The 21,484-nt window shown below is 41.5% G+C and overlaps 2 protein-coding genes across 2 annotated transcripts; one reads left to right on the forward strand and one right to left on the reverse strand.

The window, feature by feature from the left end:
• Positions 1-654: 654 nt before the first annotated feature.
• On the forward strand, positions 655-5,930 carry LOC143289016 (uncharacterized). The gene is made up of 4 exons (XM_076597783.1): positions 655-790; positions 1,844-1,952; positions 3,090-3,192; positions 4,052-5,930. Exons 1-4 carry the CDS (start codon positions 760-762, stop codon positions 4,130-4,132), a joined length of 324 nt encoding a protein of 107 aa, XP_076453898.1. The 5' UTR covers positions 655-759; the 3' UTR covers positions 4,133-5,930.
• On the reverse strand, positions 4,855-20,916 carry LOC143289015 (uncharacterized). The gene is made up of 7 exons (XM_076597782.1): positions 20,751-20,916; positions 14,238-14,373; positions 13,236-13,404; positions 11,034-11,146; positions 10,346-10,487; positions 9,300-9,434; positions 4,855-7,466 (listed from the first exon to the last, which is right to left on the reverse strand). The coding sequence occupies exons 2-7, from the start codon at positions 14,348-14,350 to the stop codon at positions 7,149-7,151; spliced, it is 990 nt and encodes a 329-aa protein (XP_076453897.1). The 5' UTR covers positions 14,351-14,373; positions 20,751-20,916; the 3' UTR covers positions 4,855-7,148.
• Positions 20,917-21,484: the final 568 nt, after the last annotated feature.

The following is a 21,484-nucleotide window of genomic DNA, read 5'->3' on the forward strand; positions in this document are numbered from 1 at the left end:
CTCGTCTCAAAACTTACCTTTTCCCCTCAGCAATAAGTTCAATTGTGGCAGGTCCACTTCCTTTTCGTTAGCTGTGCTTGACTATGTGTGTATACATATGTATGTGTACATAACTACATGCATGTATATGAATGTGTATTGTGTGTGCGTGTGTTTATGTAAGTTTGTGCCTGCCTATGTGTGCGTATGTGTTAGGGTAGCTGTAGATACACATGTATGTTAAAATGTATGTTAAAATGTATGTATGCAGTGCGTGTGTGTGTGTGTGTGTAGTTACATTTGGTGTGTATATGTAACATAGATATAATGTTTTATGTTAACGAAAGCGCTTTTGTATAGCACCTTGAGCAGATTTCTGGATAGTGTGCTATATAAGTATCCATTATTATTATTATTGTTTATATAATTGGTACAATCATTATCATTTGGGTCTAACACTATTCATTCACTATGTATCTTAATCATATTTGAGGCACAGTATCATGCAATCACATTTCTCAGCATATGGAGTAAAAATGCTGGTATTCTAAATTTGATAAGTTAAACGCCACCTGAAAAGAAAATTACCGGTGCAACACATACAGGTCAATAGTTTTACAGGACGGACACTTGTTAAATGGGAGAGAACTATTGGCCTGTATATGTCAGTGGAGACAACTCTGTTCGTCAGTGAAAACAATGGCTGCATTAGGTCTGCCGCTTCCTTAAGGCCTACAGATGATACAGATTTCTCTTCTTTGCAGACGCTGAAATCCTGGAATGGCGACATCAGCAGACATCAAGTACAATGGTGAGCATTACTGAATTTTGTTTGCGCGCTCGAGCATGTGTGTGTGTGTGTGTGTGCACTGCGTTTCCGCGCGCGCGCGCGCGCGCGTGTGTGTGTGTGTGTGTGTGTGAGAGAGAGAGAGAGAGAGAGAGAGAGAGAGAACGATCGCGCAGATAGTTTACTGTTTAGTTCCAGAATAACATTTTAAACGAAATAACTATTTGTTGCACTGTTCAGTTCACCAAGCGCGTTGGGTTACGCTGCTGAGTAGACATCTGCTTAGCAAATGTGGTGTAGCGCATATGGATTTGTTCGAGCGCAGTAACGCCTCCTTGAGTAACTGAACTGAACTGTTGCAGTTCAACAGACAGCAAACTGATCGGGGCGGAAGGCTGGGCGCAGTCTTTTGATGTAGGTGGGGGGAGGGGGCGGGGGGCTTGTTGCACTTTGTCTGGATGAAATATGATTGAAATTTGATTGTGACATACACATTTGAAATGAGATGGCGACACACAAAAATTGCCTACTTTTCTCCACCTTAAGTTTTGACTGTAAACAGCCATGCCTGTTAAGTTGAATTTATTGTTGTCAAGCAATGACATAACTGTTGTCTGTAATTTATCTCAGCACTTGTCAAGGCTTCCAAGTTTTAGAGAAATTGCTACTTTCTAAACTGCTCTATTACTTTCAATCAGTGTTTTATTGTTGTTGTGTTTAAAAAACTTTTTTTTTTTATACTGCAGTTTAATTATTATATATGTTCTTCACAATTTATGTTGTGTATATTATGAAGTGTTCGCAGACCCCTTCATTTAAGGCCATGGCCTTTAATGAGTAAACCAGTAAAATCTGATATCATACACACACACACAAATCTGATATCATACACTCACACACACACACACACACACATAGATCTCTTGACTGAACTTGAAGCTGGATTGAACTAAACGTGAAATACCATAAAACACAACCAATGCAATTAATCAAATCAGCCATTATTCTTTTTGTTGAATACTACCCAAAGTCGGAGAACAAAACATGTGTCAAAGATTTTTTTTTCCCCACTTGCAGTGACCGTGGGAGTGAATGAACTCAATGACAAGAAAATCATTCTGAGTTACACCATTCCTGACCCTCCTGATCGTATAGATTGGGACTGGATTCACCAACTGTCTGAAGAGTAAGTTCCATTAGAACTTAGAGTTACCCAGTGTAACCGTCTGTGTGCTGGACATAAAAGTATTATACACTTCAGTTACAGATGTTGTCCTATCTGATTGTAAATTATGAATTGTTGACTGAAACTGTGTGTTATACTTTTTCTGTTGTTAGTTACAGGTACTGTTGCATCTTGACATGTAAACAAGCTTTTCTTATATACTGTGCTGGATTAAATCATGTTACTATCATATTACAGACTTATGAGCAATTTTTTTTCACAGTGTTTTGAGGATGATTGCCATGTGGGTTTTTTTCCTGTCAAGAGTCATTTCAGGTTATGTGTGCTTAAATTTTCAAATTAATGACACTCAGTAACAGAAATGCTGAATATAAATTTTATTACACACATTTAACATGATATATGCAAATCAGTATATTATCTTACTGCATGTACAGTATGGTTTAAAAAAAATTGAACCATATTTTTTTGTTGTTGTTTTTGTTTCTTAGGTTTTTTTTTATTTTCTATTTTTTATTTTTGACATTTTGCACATTGCGTTTGATAACTGGGTATGTTGATCTGTTTCAAACAAGATAAAGATGAAATGGCTGTTTAGAAATAAAATGTTATTGTCATAATAAGTATTGCTATATGATGAGAATGACATGGTTGAAGAAACAATTAACATTTGATTTGATAATACTTCTCTGTGACATTGAGATTGATAATAATCATAATGATAAGGTTAAAAAATCAACTTTGATGCCACTGACACAAGCACTCACATGGCCCAGAATTTCATTGTGACCATGAGAGTCATAGAGAAATATTACATTTTCAGTTTGAAGGAGGTGTCATATGTGGAATAATCCATTTATATACAGCGATATACACACTACACCACATCTGCTGTGTAATGATAAAAAAACCTCACTAAAATTATAGAAATAGTAGATGGCTGACCTTTGCATAAAGCCAGAGCCCACCTAGCATTTGTGCTTTAAAACATTATAATAAAATGAAATAAAACATTAGGAAAAGAAACAAACTACACTAACATAAAGTGAAAGATATGTAGTAGAAGATTAATGGAAATGACGTGGTCAAAAAACAACTTAATGTTTGATTTATCTACTTACTCACTTTTTGTTCCAGTGGCCAGACGACTCATGTGGCCCACATGGTTGCCTGGGACAGCAAACGAGGCCACAAATCCAAACCCATACCTGACCAAGACTTTCAGAAACTAGGATCAAAGGTGAGAAACAAGTTTTCCTCTTTTCTCATAAACAGGGTGTTGTTACGTTAGGAAAAACCCAGATCAGGAAATGGTAGTCAGATGAATTACAATATCCGGGCATTAAGTTTGTTTGAGATGTACATTTTTTTTAACCCAACCTGAAATAATTGTCTTTACTAAGGAATCAAAACAAAAAAAGATCTCTAGTTGGTTTATCAGGAATGGCTGTCAATTATGAGTACGAACTGTCCAACATGATGTTTTGTAATACGGTAGACACTGACACTCAGTCTCCCTGACATAGAACTAGTGATTTTACAATGAAGAATCTCTTTCTCTTGCTCTCTCTCTCTATGTATATTACATTTACAAACAGAATGTATACACATGTGATCAAGTACCCAATCAAGAGCATAAAAAGAAGACAGAACCTATACACAAGTAATGAATATTGAAGTACAGAAACTTAGTTAAAGTTTCACTCACAAAAATAGATTTCAGCCCAGAGCATGACAGTGCATGTCTGTTAACAGTATGTCCACAGTCAAACTTCACACACACACACACACACACACAGAGGCTGACTAGTAGTTTGCACAGGACATGGAATCAGACCTCTGCTGGCTCCTTCACCAGTGGGTCACGGTATGATTGTTAGATTAAAAGTTATTTTAGGAAAAAAAAACAACCTTTCCTATTAATTTGATAATTCAGTGATAAGGCATCACTTTCCACACTTTCAAAAGCTGTTGTCAATAGTTTGTCCTTGTATATATACATTGTGTACTGAAGAATAGTGCATGAGATTAGTTCAAAATTCTTTGCCTGTGTATTTATTATTGTTTTAAATTTATTTGATATTTGTGTATATGTGTAGATAGGCAAGTCACGATCCACCATGAACTACAAGGTGACCATCCCCAGAAAAGACGAGGTCAGCATTGGAAAGTACTTCTGATGAAGCTTGGAAGGATTTCCTTGGCATTCTGATGTGAACTCTGTGTGCACATGCATGCATGCGTGAGTCTGCGTGAGTTTTTATTAGAATGTGTCAACCATATCGTGACTCTTGATTCATCAGTCTATGCAGAAATACACATCAAAAAGAAGTTTTTGTTCACTGTGTGAAAGTAAATCACTTGCATGCAGAGAGATCTGTCCCCCATGCCTTCCCACAATCATTTTGACATGTTCATACACTCTTATGCTTGTATACACATTTACATACACACAGTCATATACTAATACATTTTTTTGAAATTTCAGCATAATATGTGATGATACAGATCAGTCACAGACACTATGCACATACCCTGTGCCGTCCACAACTCCCCTCTCACCCCCTCTCTCCTCCACCCCTTACACACATGTATACATTGTTTTCAGGTTCACTGAGGCCTTCACAATAATCTGCCTCAAACTGTGATGTGAACATCAACCAAGACTGTGTGTGCATGCGCCAATGAATTTGTAACAGTTGTTTGTTAAAGATTTGGGACTTTGAATTCCTGTTAAATGTAAACTTTATCAAAAATCATTGCATGATGCAAATGTGACGTGTATTATAACTGTGCAATATTGTTAGTGTCTTTTGATATAGTTTATTATGATTATTTAATTGCGACATTTTTAAAGTGAATGTATGTTGCACTTTTAATTGAATGCCTTGCATGTTTATTATTTTCTTTCTTTTTTTTTCTAGAGTCATGTCTAAAGTTTTTGTAATGAGTAATGTCTATGTTTGTTTTTGCTGCACCTGATAAAATTTCACATGAATACATAGATAACATCATCAAGAATACACAGATAACATCATGAATATATAGAATAACATCAATTGCATTTGTACCAACTGAAACAGAACTTACATAATCATTTACAAATGCGTGTTGTTAAGCATTATGCAGAACTGAAGTCACAATTCAGTTATGTTTGTTTTTGTTTCAAACTGGCTGAATCATGCCGTATATGACAAATACAATTCATGGTACATTTATTACCATGCGATAGAAACATGCCACTACATGCTGCAATGCAAACAGGTGGAAGATCACTTTTTGTTTTTCACTACCAAAGTATCATCTGATTAGTTAAGTAACCAAGGCCATGTGTAACTGCCATGCTAAATGCATCTGGTTAGATTTCCAAAAGTGATAAAAACAAATAATCATCTCGCCTGAATCTGATTTTCAAAGGATCCATAAAATGGTCTAGTGTAGGTATTGTTCCTTGTTGTTTACACTCATAAATAAATATTTTGGCACTTAATTATATGGAGTCTAAGGTTTTATGTGCACAACCTAAAGAAATGAGCTGCTCTCCCCATGGCAACATCTGTCGTGCAACAAGGATACAAAATCCCTCCACAACTGCTGTACTATCCGATAGTTCCAAAAGAGGTGCTGTATTGTTTGCATTCCTTGACTGCAAAAACTACAAAGTGGGGAGTTGACATGCTTACATATGTGAAGGCATGCATTGGAATATGCTGAAGTGGTTTGGACTGAAACCATCAGAGATGGGTGTCTTGTTGTTGTTTTGAAAGGTTGAAGAAAGATGTTTTCCCACTCATTTCCTGTGTACAGGTATTTGATGAACAATTTGTAATCTCTAGTGAATGGATGTGATTATGAGGTGGCATATTCATATACCTTTTTGTTTTGAATATAGTCAGTATGTGTTCAGTACCTTGTATTGATTGATAATATCTTTTATTGATTTACAATAAAACTCTCTTTTAAACATTGAGAGAATAATTTTTGTTTGTATCACTCATATTCCCTTTTGCTGTCTGTCTCAGTCTGACACATGTACAATAAAGATATTAATATGGAAATTTGTACAATAAAGGAATACTCCTTCCCATGCATGCATGTACATGCACACAAACATGCACACACATTCACACAGACACACATATTCAGACACATGCAGACACACACACACACACACACACACTCACAAACACACATACACATTCGCACAGACACATACTCAGACAGACACAGACACATACTCAGACAGACAGACAGACAGACACAGATTGTATATTATAAATATGGCTGTAATCAGTGTTCTTAACATCACCTTTCAATACAAGAATACAATCACTGATGTCAAAGTCTTCCTACATTTCTTGGTAAAATGAGGCTGCAACAGAAATCACACACACACACACGCACACAAATCTACAACATACCTTGGTTAAAAATTGACTTAAAGTGTACATCACTGTAGAACTCAGAACTCAATACTGAAAAGTACCATTCCACCCATTCACCACTTTCTTCTTTCACAGTTCAGTCAGCATGTCATTTTTTTTTTTTTAAATGATAAGAACTTGAATGACCCAATTCAAGAATAAAAGAATATATCCAGAGGAACATAAAAGATTAACTCACAGCTTGATTAAACCAAATATTGTAAAATTGTCTTTCAACGGCATGTGAAATAAAATGTGTCAAACAGAAACTAGTCTGTTCACAAGCGGTTATAATCGAGCATTGTGCATCATCAGTGAAATCAGTTTACGATGATCATATATGTATGAGGTATGTGAATTATCAAAATCACTGGTGAGAAATAAATGCATCAACATTATTGATCTGAATCGACAGTCATGTTTCAAAAACAACACCACCCAAAACATTTTGGCAACATTATTTACAGACCAGTATTTAGCACTTTTTAAATCTTTAAATTCAACTGGACCAGGATCAGTCAACACATCTTTGTCTGTCCCTTCTTTTGTTCTCGATTGTAAAAGAGTAAGGCTACGTTCACTCTCAGCCCAGTCCATTGCTGTCAGCAGCTTATAGCAGAGTTGTGTGCACATTATTTTCCGCTTTCTCGCCATGAATGCCGGCGGTATGTGTATTGTTCACACTGGCCACCAGCCATCTCCAGACAGCTTTTTGATTTGTCGTGAGCACACAGATCACACACACACACTAACACACACACACACATACATGTTAACTTTTTTGACCTTCCGAACCACCACCAGCACCACCACTGCTGCCCTGACTCTGGGTTTGAGTCTGGGCGTGACTGTCTGCCTTGTGGTCCACCAGGTTGATGCGATGGCTGGACATCTGCATGCCGTTCACCCGACCCTCAATCACAAACTCCACAGCGTCGGAGCGGGTGTCGCCATTCTCGTCTTCAAGGTGTGTGCTGTTGGGGAAAAGGTCAGGCAGGTGGCGGTGGGTGAAGAAGTAGATGGTGTCGCCCGCTTTGTTCTTGATGAAGGCGCGCGCTTCTTCCACCGGCAGTGACACCCTCACCCACACCTGAATGAAGGAAAGGAAATTGTGGAAAGTCAATACTGTTATAGATACCAGCCGCTGTCACGAAGTGGTTAGTGTTGCAGACTGATGGCTGGGAGAATGCTGGTTCGAAACCCAGTGGAGGTGGGTTTTTTTGCCCGTGGCCGGCTCTTACCCAGAGTTGAGTGTGCTATGGGCTTGAATGGGGAGACTGGGACCACACAGTCAAGTATCAACCACTTCACGGATGCATCTTCAGGTGTCTTGCACAAATTTCCTGACCAATACTGCAGGTGTCTGCATCTCTGGGGCCTGGTTGATGCCGGGATATCATTATAGAATAGAAAATGTCTTTATTACCAAGTATACCAGGGTCACAAGGAATACTGGGGGGGTGGGGTGGGGGGGAATAGTACATAACGAGGTACGAACATAAAGCGAAAATCATACACAAACACAAATACAGTAGAAATTAGGATACATACAAGTGCATATCAAAATAAAAACTTGTGCATACTTACACATGCACACACTGCATACATACACACACACATGCACGCACGCACACTTGACAGGAAGCGTAGAGTACAGCCTTGTCACGTAGTTCCAAATCTAAATGGACCTCCATAACAGCATTGTCATCATCATCATCATCTTTAGTGTCATCCTCCCCCCTCTTCATCATCAATATAAAAAAAATAAGTCCCAAATTTTGTGGCCTTTCATGCCCTGCTCTCATGGTGACCTCAGTTTCAATACCTCTACACTTCCGTGCTTGGGGTGAGTCATGTCAAGGTCTTCAGTGTCGGCGGATTAATGGTGGACTGTTGCTGGAGGGACATGGTTGCGGTGTCCACTCTGGGCGAGGGGGTGGGGGGGTTGGGGTTGGGGAGGGGGACGCTCACTCAGCCTGGCTCTGCGAGTAAGCCATTATTGTCGTCAGTAGGGGGCTTAATAGGCGGTGTCCTAAGTACGTTAAATCAGACCAGGCACTACCAAACACCACCGAAGTGACTCAGCAGCAGTGCAGGGTCTCCTGTGGTGTGTGGCCGCCTGGCAACCTAACACTGATGGTTCCCTGTGGACTGCTGGCACTGGGACTGCGACGGACGAATCCGGGTGTGGCTGTGTATGGGGGACTTGGAATGAGTGGCGTGGGAGTGCCATTGAGATGGTGCAGATGGTGGGGCAGAAAAAAAGTTAAAAGTTTATATAAGTTTCTAGACTCCTTCATAAAAAAACCACGGGTGACGACAAGGGATTTTTCCTTCATAAAAAATAATGGGTGAATGCACAACCATAATGTACGACAAGGGATTTTTCCTTCATAAAAAAATAATGGGTGAAAGCACAGCCATAATGTACGACAAGGGATTTTTCCTTCATAAAAAAATAATGGGTGAATGCACAGCCATAATGTACGACAATGGATTTTTCCTTCATAAAAAACAAAGAAACAAACGTGGGTGACTGTACACCCACGATGTACAAGGGATTTTTCCTTCATAAAAACCATGGCTGAATGTACACCCACAACGTAAGGTTAAGCAAAATTTTAGGCGACGTGTGGGAAAGGTTAACTTTTCCTTCCTTTGTTGTATTTATTTTGATATCATATTTGGAAAGAAAGGTCACAAAATGGGAAATGAGTGTGTGATACCTTGAGGTCAGCCAGGAGTTGTCGTTCCTCCATGTCCACAGTAGCCGTGTAGTGATGTCATCACCACCTTCATCACCATCATCATCATCACCATCATCATCTTCACACTAACCTTGAAGTCAGCCAGGAGTTGTCGTTCCTCCATGTCCACAGTAGCCGTGTAGTAATGTCATCATCATCATCATCATTACACTAACCTTGAAGTCAGCCAAGAGTTGTCGTTCCTCCATGTCCACAGTAGCAGTGTAGTGGCTGTGAGCGGCCACAGTGATGTCACTGGTGGCTGACGTGGTCAGCGTCTGTTCAAACGTCTCCCCTGTCGTCTTCGTCACCTTGGCAACCACAGGAAATAAAATGAAATAAGATTAAATAAAATGAAATAAAAGAAGGGAAGAAGGAAAGGAAGCAAAGAAAGAAAACGTGTCCCTGTCATATCGTTACCTTGGCAAAGATAGAAAATAGTAGAAATAAAAGAAAGAATGGACGAAAAACAACAAAAAAACAACAACAAAAAACAACAACAACAACGAAATAATTATTTTAAAAAACATGTCTCCTGTTTCAGTCTAATATCATCATCTTAGATGAACAGGCTATAAATAAACGAACATGTCTCCTGTCATGAAAGGAAAGGAGAGAAAGAAAGAAGAAAGAAAGAAAATAATGAATGAAAGAAAAGAAGGATGGAAAGAAAGAAACTGTATATCATGTCGTATTCATCACCTTGGAAAGGAAAGAAAAGAAAGAAAAGAAGGGAAGGAAGAAAGAAATAAAGGAGGAAAGAAAGAAAAGAAAAGAAAAGGAAAGAAAGAAAGGAAGATAGCAAAAACTTTATCTCTCCTGTCATGAAAGGAAAAGACAAAAGAAAGAATGAAAGAAAAAATGAAATAAAACGTCTCTCCTGTTGTCTTTGCCATAGAGAAGAAAGGAAGGAAGAAAGACAGAAAATGTTTCTCATATAGTGAAAGTAAAGGAAAAATATGAAATATTTTTTTTAATGTTGTCATGTTGTATACATAAACACAGACACACAGAGACTAACATATCATGATACTGTATCCTAATGCGATCTTTACCATTGAAAAAGGAGAAAACAAAAGAAAAGAAAGAAGAAAAGAAAAAACAGAAAGAAAGAAGAGTCTCTAACATCATCTTCATTAACACAGACACAGGAAGACTCCTACACACACACACAGACACGCGCGCGTGCGCGCACACACACACACACACACAGGACACATACCGACACCCTCATGTCAATCTCAGTGCTGGCCTTGCCGTCAGGCAGCATTTTGGGCAGCCCCAGACTGAAGTTGGCCTTGCCGCCCACCGTGAATCCTTTCTGGAAACTCACCGTCATGGTCGACTTGCGGGTCTTCTCGCATCTGAAGGAATCAACACACAGACACGAGGTCTTCGGTCTGAAGTCAACACAGAGTCGCCGTGGTAAGATAGGTCAGGCGTGTGCAATTCATGATTCAATCTTGATACCCCTTTTCATTAGTAATCCTCTGATCACAGTGCGCGCGCGCGTGCACACACACACACACACACTCTTTCACACACACACACACACTCACACTCTCTCTCACACACACACATACAAAACACACACACACACACACACACACGCGCGCGCATCTGAGTCGTCTGGATAAGTAGTGATAAAAGTACAGATTTCGAACATCGCGACTGATCAAAAACAAGAACCTGTCTGTCCAGTGTCAATCTTTCTTACCGGCTTTCTCAATCCACCTCGTCCGTCTGTCCAACGCCTAACCGATTCTGACACGGTGCCTCCTTAATGTCTTCCCCCCCCACCCTCCTTTTTTCATCAATTCTCCCAGACATTTTTTAAATGTAGTTAAAAACTGAGGAGGAGAGAGAATATGGGTGAATGGAATTTGAACTACAGTAATAAAGGTACTCACTTGAAGTTATAGGTCTGTTTCTCACTCGTGCTGTTTTTGAACTCTACCTCCAAGCCCACGTGCTCTGGGGAGGTCTCCGTCTTGTGCGCGAGCTCTCGCCGTTCTAGGTCGCTCTGGAAAGAGATAGATAGAGTGGCTACTGGTGTGAGTGAACGAGCGAATGAAAGAACGAATGAAGACGGGAAGGAAGCAAGGTACGAAGGAAGGAAGGCAGGAAGGAAAAAACGCCACTGAGCTTCTACTATTTCCACTACTTCAACTGCAACATTGATGATATTTCAACTAGGCCCTATTGTGTCTGTTTACTGCTTCTGCTACTACTTCCGCTACACAACCACTACTACCACCACTACCCATGCTGCTACTGTCACCACTACCACTACTACTACTCCTGCTGCCATTGCCACAAGCACTGTAAACTGCCCTGTAGCATACACGCCCAATACCTAGTAAATGCCCACGCCCCATTTCGGGTAAAAACTGTGAAAATGGTAAATTACTTCTGAACGCCCAACCACCTCACTTAAAAAAAAAGAAAAAAAGAAGAAAATTATCTTGAACGAAAGATAATTCAGTCTGCAATCTGTGATCGTGATGCTTCACATGGCAGTTCAAATTTAGACCTGGAGATGAAGAATAGAACGCCTGCATGAGATGTCGACACGTCATTGGAATACCCAAGTGAGAACGTGACGTCACTCCATGACGCAGTGTTTTGTTCCAGTAGCCAGTGTTCTGTTCTCACTCCCAACCCCGACCCCAAGGTTAAAATTGTGGGTGGGCGATTACAAGGTAGGTTACAGTACTACCACTCCTACAACTGCTACTACAACCACTGCTTTTGCTATTACCAATAATACAGTTATTACAACCCCTGCTTCTCTTACCACAACTACTACTACTATTACTACTACTGCTGTTGCTGCTCTTACTACCACTACACAACTACCACTACAACTACTAACTACTCCTACCACCACTACTACCACTCATCCTGCTGCTACGATAACTTCCACCAGCCACTACCAACCAACAAATCAGGTACCTAAGTTACCTGGGCCTATCCACCCAACCAACAACTTACCTACGAAAAAGTCATGCTCTTTGGTCAACCAGCCACCCAACAACCAAACCAACCAACCAACCAACCACCCAATCAGTCAACCAACTAGTCAGCCAACAACAACCCTAAACCTAACCTTAACCAACCAGCTAGTCAACCAACAACAACCCTAAACCTAACCTTAACCAACCAACTAGTCAAAAACAACAACCCTAAACCTAACCTTAACCAACCAACTAGTCAACCGACAACAACCCTAAACCTAACCTTAACCAACCAACAACAACCCTAAACCTAACCTTAACCAACCAATTAGTCAACCAACGACAACCCTCAACCTAACCTTAACCAACCAACAACAACCTTAAACCTAACCTTAAGCAAACAACTAGTCAACCAACGACAACCCTAAACCTAACCTTAACCAACCAGCTAGTCAACCAACAACAACCTAAAACCATAACCAACCATCTAATCAACCAATCAAACCGACAGATAACTAACCAATCGGAGAAGCGAAACAGCCAAAAAGTCTAAAATCAGCATGCATATATTTATTCAGTTGCTGCCCTCCATGTTACGACACAATCATAATGTATGTGATAAGAGTGTGCCATTATAAAAACAGTTTCCTACTCACGCCTTTTGTCTTCAAATAAACCAACTTAATTATGGATTGATATTCAACTGCTGCTCTTCATGTTTTGAGCAAGGCCGTTGGTTCCATTGGTTTTGCTCTTGCAAAAGCAATTCTCCAAGGAACTGTTGAGGGAAGGAGACGGGGACAAAAGCAGAAAAAAACCCATGGACTGACAACATTGCAGAATGGACAGGAAAACTATTTGCAGAGACTCAAGGTTTGAAACACAACCTTCAGACCTAGAGGAATCTGGTGAACAGTTCTTCTTTGTGGCGCCGAAATGACTCTTCACAGAGTTAAAGGAAGAGGAGGAGTAGGAGGAGGAGGAGAAGAAGAAGCAGAGGACGATGACGACGACACAGAAGAAGAAGAGGAGAAAAGATATCTGGACGCAGAAAATGATGCCAGATATATGTGTGCTATTAAGATACAAACCAAACCAACAAAGAAACAAAGACAGAAAGAAAGAAATAGTTTGCACCCCTCCCGCCTAAGTTACCCGTGCTTTCTGCTCTGCCCCGCGGTTGCCGTTCTTGTCGTCGGGTTTCTTGTTGTCTTTCTTGTCGTTCTCCACCCGGAACAGCTTCTCGTCGGTGACTTGAAAGTGAAAGTAGTTCATGGGCACCTCCACCGTGAAGTCCTTCCTCCTCAGGCACAGCCTCTGCCACCTGGGGGTGGGGTGGGGTGGGGTGGGGGTCCGGTGGTCTTGTTTTTAGTGGTGGTGGTGGTGTTGGTTTTGTGATTATGTTGTCACCACCACCACCATCATCAATATAGTCGTTGTTGTTGTTAAATTATGAAATCACCACTACCATCACAAGCATCATTATTATAAACACCATTGTTATCATCATTGTTATAATTATCGTTATTATTACTACCACCACTACTACTTGCAGGGTAGTAGTATCAGTAAGAAATAATAATACAGGAATATAAGAAAAATGTTAAGATTAGATTTTAAAAATATGTTTCAAAAACAGTGCAGCAACATTCACAACTCTCACACCTCTCCCACCTCCTCCCCGCTCCGCCCCCCTCCCCTCCCCCGCCCCCCACATCAACGCACAAACACGCACAAAGACTGTCAGGGAAGGGTGTGGTACAGTTTAATATATTGTTTGAACAAATGTTTTAATAACAGGTTTGAAAATTCAACAATGGAACAGCGTCTGGTGCTTTAAGATTAGATTTGAAAGATTTTACAGTGGGAACAGTGTCTGAGATTTTCTGGTAGAGATTTCCAAAACCAAGATCCCTGGTGTGCAAATGTAGAAACCATCGCGCATGCAATATTCAAGATTTAAGATTCAAGATCTACTTTACTTCCACCAGTATTGCGACAGGCACTACAAACTGCACAGTGTTTGATATTCTGTTGAAGAGATTTCCAAAACCAAGGTGCAAAAACCAGTACGCAAATGTTCGGAAACCACGGGGCTTGCAAGAAGGTTGAAGACTTACTGTACTTTCACTCCTACGCGACAGACTGTAGGCGTACCTGCTCAAGGAGTCGTAGAACATGCACCAGGCGGCGTCTGCCACCGTGTCCTCAATGTCGATGATGTGCGGGTTACTGTCCTCTCTCTTCTGAAAGCTGAGGCACGCCCCCATCCTGTTACCTCTCACCGGTGCCGCTGGGAAAAAAAAAAAAAAAAAAAAGCACTGCAGGGAAAAGACCCAATACTGACGGAGTTGTGTTGTTTTCCAAGGAGAAAAACACATACCATTCTCCCTGGTCAGTGCCAGTATTTAATATTGCGTATATAGAACAAAATATTTTGTACTGAAAATAATTTTTTTTGGGAGAGAGAGAGAGAGAGAGAGAGAGAGAGAGAGGGAGGAGGGAGGGAGGGAGGGAAGGAGAAAAACAAACAAAAACAACAACAAGAGGGAGAATCCACAATGCTGTATGTGTGTGTGTGTGGGAGGGGGGAGGGGGGGGGAGCAGTATGGTGAAGGGGAGCATGAGGAAGAATGCAAAGCATGGGAGGCTATGCCTCTCTCTCTCTCTCCCCCTCTTTCTCTAGAAAAAACAAAACACAAAACAAAAACCACCACCTTTAAAGATGCTCTAATCGGAGGAATTTCCTGGACCTAAAACGAGAGTGACACATAGACCTAGAAGATGGAAAACAAAAGCAAATCAACGTACATACCATGACGGATACCATACATGAGCGAAATGAGTATGTAGTGTGTGCGGGTTTTTGTGTTTTGCGTATTTGTTTTAAACGTAGTCTGGAAGATTCGGAATCGGATGACTTACTCAATAGAGGTCTTGATCGCTCATCAAGGGATAGTGTGAAAGGTAACAGAACTTCCATTATGTAACGGAACACGATAAAACAACACAAAAATGTTACCAGGCACTACTCACTGACCGAGCTTTGCACGGGGTCTGGCAGACCGCAAAGAATCATCAGCACTGAACATGACAAGGCAGCGCTTCCAGCAAAGTGGGGGGTGGGGTTCAGCTTGGTGGTAACGCGTCCACCAACTGAAGGAAGCGAGAGGGAGCGGTTTTAATTCCACACTCACCAGAATCTTCTCTCCTCCACTAGACCTCGAGTGGTGGTTTAGACGCTAGTCTTTCGGATGAGACGATAAGGCTAAGTCCTACGGGAACCAAAGGGTTATAATTATCCTGGCATGAAATATTTCCATAGAAAAATCCACTTTGACAGTAAAACAAATACACCTGCAGACAGTTTGAGGTGGCACTGCACTGTGGCGACGTACTCTCCACGGGGATAGCAGCCTGAATTCAACACGACCTGTTGTTACAAAAATTAATACGATACGATACGATACGATACAATGCAATCAATACAATACGAAGTTTTTATCTATCCTTGTGTGTCAACCAGTGAGGTAGTAAACATTCCGGTCTGTCTGACAGTAGAATGGAGCAAGACGTAGATTTTAAAGTATTGTGACATGATTGTTATGTATTTTGATACTGATAATAGTTTATGAAGTGTTGTGATATAGGTTTTATGTATCGCGATACTGATTAAATATTGTGAAACATATGTGCATTTTCTGGTACTGTGATGTATGATATGAGTGATGTGTTTTGTGTAGTCTGTGATGATTGTATGTATGAATGAATATAAATGAGCGCTTGAGTGTTTTGGTTGGCTTTCAGTAACAGGGCTATGCATGTAATGTTTTTTTTTTTTTCGTGTTTGAATGCATGTTTTAAATGCTGGGTTTTACATTGTACTGCGCAATCGAGCATGTACTAAATCAAACTGCATTAAACTATCATTATTATTATCATTATTATTATTATTTTATCATTATTATTTTATTATTATTATTATCATTATTATTATAAAACGTGTGGACGGATTTTCCTGAAATTTCGGGCAACGTGCCAAGAATTATTCATGTAGACGTTGGAGACGATTTTTACAAAGATTGTTTACCACTGGGCGAAAGGCAAAAAACGGGTCAGTATGATAGGTATATGTGAGGTAAACACTGATGGGTTTATATGAAAGTCTATGGAATGACACTCTGGAGAGAGAGAGAGTGAGACAGACAGAGAGAGAGAGACAGAGAGACAGAGACAGACAGAGACAGAGAGACCAGAGAGAGATCGACAGATGGAGACAGAGAGATGCAGAGGGAGAGGGAGACAGAGACTAAACGCCAGAAAGAGACAGAGCGAGAGGGGGGAAAGAGAGACTGAGACAGACAAACAGACAGACAGAGAGGGTGTGTGTGGGAGTGTGGGGGTAAATTTTAGGTCCATTCCATGCGACATGGGTGCAACCATTGAAAACGATTCCTGAAGGACAGATATGCAAAGATGGGGATCATCGTACATACTGAATTTCCTGACGTGTCCTATCTGTCCGTATCAAAATGGACATCCACCTGTCTCAGGCGATCATGGAATTGCGCTGTAGGTGGTGACGGATACAGTGTCAGGTGTGGCTGGACAGGTGTAGAATTGTGCTCTAGGTGGTGACTGATACAGTGTCAGGTGTGGCTGGACAGGTGTAGAATTGTGCTCTAGGTGGTGACTGATACAGTGTCAGGTGTGGCTGGACAGGTCTAGAACTGTGCTCTAGGTGGTGACTGATAGTGTCAGGTGCGGCTGGACAGGTCTGGAATTGTGCTCTAGGTGGTGACTGATACAGTATCAGGTGTGGCTGGACAGGTCTAGAACTGTGCTCTAGGTGGTGACTGATAGTGTCAGGTGTGGCTGGACAGGTCTAGAATTGTGCTCTAGGTGGTGACTGATAGTGTCAGGTGCGGCTGGACAGGTCTGGAATTGTGCTCTAGGTGGTGACTGATACAGTATCAGGTGTGGCTGGACAGGTCTAGAACTGTGCTCTAGGTGGTGACTGATAGTGTCAGGTGTGGTTGGACAGGTCTAGAACTGTGCTCTAGGTGGTGACTGATAGTGTCAGGTGTGGCTGGACAGGTCTAGAACTGTGCTCTAGGTGGTGAGTGATACAGTGTCAGGTGTGGCTGGACAGGTCTAGAATTGTGCTCTAGGTGGTGACTGATACAGTGTCAGGTGTGGCTGGACAGGTCTAGAACTGTGCTCTAGGTGGTGACTGATAGTGTCAGGTGTGGCTGGACAGGTCTAGAATTGTGCTCTAGGTGGTGACTGATAGTGTCAGGTGCGGCTGGACAGGTCTGGAATTGTGCTCTAGGTGGTGACTGATACAGTATCAGGTGTGGCTGGACAGGTCTAGAACTGTGCTCTAGGTGGTGACTGATAGTGTCAGGTGTGGTTGGACAGGTCTAGAACTGTGCTCTAGGTGGTGACTGATAGTGTCAGGTGTGGCTGGACAGGTCTAGAACTGTGCTCTAGGTGGTGAGTGATACAGTGTCAGGTGTGGCTGGACAGGTCTAGAATTGTGCTCTAGGTGGTGACTGATACAGTGTCAGGTGTGGCTGGACAGGTGTAGAACTGTGCTCTAGGTGGTGACTGATAGTGTCAGGTGTGGCTGGACAGGTCTAGAATTGTGCTGTAGGTGGTGACTGATACAGTGTCAGGTGTGGCTGGACAGGTCTAGAACTGTGCTCTAGGTGGTGACTGATAGTGTCAGGTGTGGCTGGACAGGTCTAGAATTGTGCTCTAGGTGGTGACTGATAGTGTCAGGTGTGGTTGGACAGGTCTGGAATTGTGCTCTAGGTGGTGACTGATACAGTGTCAGGTGTGGCTGGACAGGTCTAGAACTGTGCTCTAGGTGGTGATTGATACAGTGTCAGGTGTGGCTGGACAGGTCTAGAATTGTGCTCTAGGTGGTGACTGATACAGTGTCAGGTGTGGCTGGACAGGTCAGTACGGGAGTGACCGTTTCTCCCACACTGCGCACAGGTGAAGTCTGACGCTGGTTTGTCTAGCTTTGGGTCTTTCTCCTTAGTCTCTTAGCATCGGAACGCTGGACAAGAGTCTGTTCGGATTTGGAAGGGCCTTAACACCCACTGCCTCAAAACTGATCGTTCTGAGGCTTCAGCTTTCCATGTGTTCAGGTCAAAATTTCGGGTAACAAAATACCCATCTACTAAATCAGAGAGGTGCTACCTTTGTTCTTCTGGTAACTCGTAGTCCATCACAGACCACCTGATTGGTCCTTTTTGTGTTATTATTGCCGTTTCTAGTGAATGCAGCGACATAAAAAAAATCCAGTTTCCACAGCTCAGTTTTAGGCAAGCAATTCCTGCACGTCTGTTTGGGTTTATTTAGATGGGTGTTTCACTAGGCAAAAAGCTGAAGAAGATTGGCGGATCAGTGGGGGTGTAAGTGAGATGAGGAAGAATAAGAAGAGGATGTGGAAATGAAGTAGTAGTAGTAGTAGTAGTAGTAGCAGCAGCAGCAGCAGCAGCAGCAGCAGCAGCAGCAGTAGTAGTAGTAGAAGACTGATTGATTAAATCTTTAATGGTTAAAGGATTAGGCACTATGAAAGCCTGTCTATAGTTCTACAGATTTAACGAAACAAACACGGAAGAAGAAAGAAAGAAAGAAAGAAAATAAACGGAGAAGAAGAATTACTGGATTATTCCACGAACAATAACAAGATAATGAAAAGAACAACTATTACATTACAACATCCGTGAGTGCCGCACCAGGGGGCGAGGTTTGAGAGCTGGGGAAAGGACGGGCTGTGAAGGACGAGATGGGTTGAAGAGGATCACAGGTTCAACAGGGAAAGGGTGTGTGTGTGACAAGTCAGTCAGCACTGTGGTCATTTTGTTGAAAAGCTCTGTGTGTGTGTCTCCCTCTCTTTGTCTCTCTTACTAAACCATGCAGATCAAACAATGTCTTTGTAATGTAAAATTCTAAAGGTATATGACTTATACACACGGGGATACTGATGAGGATGGGGGAAAACTGTTTGCAGATGTGAGTGAGTAAGTATATGTAGTGTGTTGTGTTGTGTTGTGCAGTGTAGTGTGTAGTAGTAGTAGTAGTAGTAGTAGTAGTAGTAGTAGTCTTCAGTTTAACGTCTTCCACTTTAAGTGATATTAGACGGAAAAAAGGGTGGGGCGGATGGAGGGCGGGGCGTGATGGTGGGGACAATATTGGGCAGAGGGTGAAGAATGGTGTGTGTGTGTTGGGGAAAGATACAGAGCACTGGAAAAAATAAAACATTAAAAGGGGAGACAGGCATATAGAAAGAAACGCTAACATCAAACAACTATAACAAATGTTCCATTGGACTATGCAGCAAACCTTCTGCAACAGCAGATGACATCTTGAAATTGTCAAAAATACATTCGCAAGAATTTTCCGAGAAGTTTGGTAAAAACGATTTCAGACTTTGACATTCAAAGAGTGTGTGTTTGCCAGAAATAGATTCTCCACATATGCATTTAACATCTCTGCTGAACTTTGTTATAACATAAAAGCGTTCAGTTTTATCCTGTTTGATAATGCCTGAATTTGCCATAATCTGATTAAATTTCTCTCTCTCTCTCTCTCTGTGTCTCTGTCTCTGTGTGTGTGACACACACACCTCACCACTCTCATAAAGCCTGGCGTCAAAACCACACAGTAACCGGTAACTGCATGGCATGTCTATGCATTTCCTGTTACAGATATGATCTAGTTTTCAATGCACAAAGTGTCTGATTACAACACACACACACACACACACACACATCCAGGTAGACCTCACAAACAAACAATCGCCGATATAAAAACAGAATACTCTGTTCTTCGCTTGTGCTCACAGCGAGAACTACACTGGGAGCAATACACGGAAGCGCCATTGCCCTGCGCGTGCGTTGCACGCAGCAGCCGTTCGTGCTAGCAATTTTACTGTAAACCCAATAATGAGATGAACATATCATTAACATGCCAGACTCACAACCCGTAACAGACCAGGGTAAGAATTTGTCTAACGTCAAACATCCCATGTCTTACACCTCAACAATGACACCTTTTCTGAGGTCTTCCTTTCGGACCTATCAGCAACAGAAAAATATATTTCTTTGCTTATTTTCTTGTTAAAGGGATACTTCTTTGTTACTCTGACTGTCTGGGCGTAGTCATTAATATTCAGTACCCGACCGGTTCAGCTCCATGACTCATTTTATAGTGTGTAGCTTGCTCTGCCTTCTTTGCTGCTACACAACATGAAATGATATGGGTCCAGTTCTTTCACAGCAAAACCTCACATTCGTAATCATCAAGTTGCCTTAAACTACGTAGAACATGTATGAAAAATGGTTTATACAGTTATCAGCTCTTTTTTGAGTGCATTCTGTTGCTGAAGTTATTATTAGAAAATTGTCGATTTTTCGATTGTTGGATTCTGGACTCTCAGCTCTTTTCTCTTTGGGGCAAAACACCACGTTAAATTTGGTGGTATGATGTTGACTGAGATTGTATCGTTTATGACACAAACACAGTAACACCAACATATTTTTCATGCCAAATATTTCATGAGGAACAAAACAAAAAGTCTGCACACAAAGCACAATGCAGCCAACAGTCACTGACAGGCCAAGAGAACTGAACAACAAAGCAAAGCTGGCTTACCTTCGCCACAAACTGGCCGTTCAGAATTCACCTTTCACGAAACCACACCATTCACCCACAACAGAAGCAATGACAGGACCAGGTGTTTCTGTTCACAAGATGTTTACAGGGAAAATTCAAGGATAACATGCAGAGGTGAAGTCGTCTGCTTGGCAGATATCGTCTGCTTCCACTGCGCGATCGAGAATAAGCCTCGTGACGTCACTCTTTGCTCTGCAGCGACTGGCTGTCGTAACGTCGTTACTATGCATGAGTTGGATTAATTGTCATTTTCAGAAAAAGCTGTAAGGCTTAAAAACCTTGTCATGAGGAGAGAAAGTTTGCCGGTTTGCACACAAACACTTTCGAATACGCGTGGGAAACACTGAATCCTTGGCCTGTGGGAGACATGGTAGACTACAAAGTTTTGCAATATTTCTGAACAGTGCAGTTTTGACTCGTTTGGGTTGCTGTAGATAAGTACATAACGCGAGCGGTGTTTCAGTTTGCCACCTACCCACTGAAAGAAAAGGACACTCAAATGTTAGTTATTTCATCGTCTCTGCTGCGTAGTGAATTAGTAATAACTATACACCTATATGAAATGATACGCGGCGTTGTTCGTGAAACCACGAAGTAAACTCCTGAATACTTTAAATCAAAAAATGAAACCTGGGCAAATATTTCATGTGAGCGCCAGTACAAATTTCGTGCAAATGACGTTGCCGGTGCAGGTCCGTTCAATGAATATCAAT

The sequence above is a fragment of the Babylonia areolata genome, chromosome 13 (assembly GCF_041734735.1).
Source record: "Babylonia areolata isolate BAREFJ2019XMU chromosome 13, ASM4173473v1, whole genome shotgun sequence".
Taxonomy (NCBI): Eukaryota; Metazoa; Mollusca; class Gastropoda; order Neogastropoda; family Buccinidae; genus Babylonia; species Babylonia areolata.

What these genes read in the sequence shown, in the direction of transcription:
- LOC143289015 (XM_076597782.1), bottom strand. Translation starts at nt 14,350, where the DNA reads ATGGGGGCGTGCCTCAGCTTTCAGAAGAGAGAGGACAGTAACCCGCAC. An exon ending in GGGCAGAGCAGAAAGCACGG is followed by an intron (nt 11,147 to 13,235) that starts GTAACTTAGGCG and finishes ATCTCTTTCCAG; the next exon opens with AGCGACCTAGAACGGCGAGA. An exon ending in AACTCTTGGCTGACTTCAAG is followed by an intron (nt 7,467 to 9,299) that starts GTTAGTGTAATG and finishes TCCTTCATTCAG; the next exon opens with GTGTGGGTGAGGGTGTCACT.
- LOC143289016 (XM_076597783.1), top strand. Translation starts at nt 760, where the DNA reads ATGGCGACATCAGCAGACATCAAGTACAATG. An exon ending in AGCAGACATCAAGTACAATG is followed by an intron (nt 791 to 1,843) that starts GTGAGCATTACT and finishes CCCCACTTGCAG; the next exon opens with TGACCGTGGGAGTGAATGAA. An exon ending in TTCAGAAACTAGGATCAAAG is followed by an intron (nt 3,193 to 4,051) that starts GTGAGAAACAAG and finishes GTATATGTGTAG; the next exon opens with ATAGGCAAGTCACGATCCAC.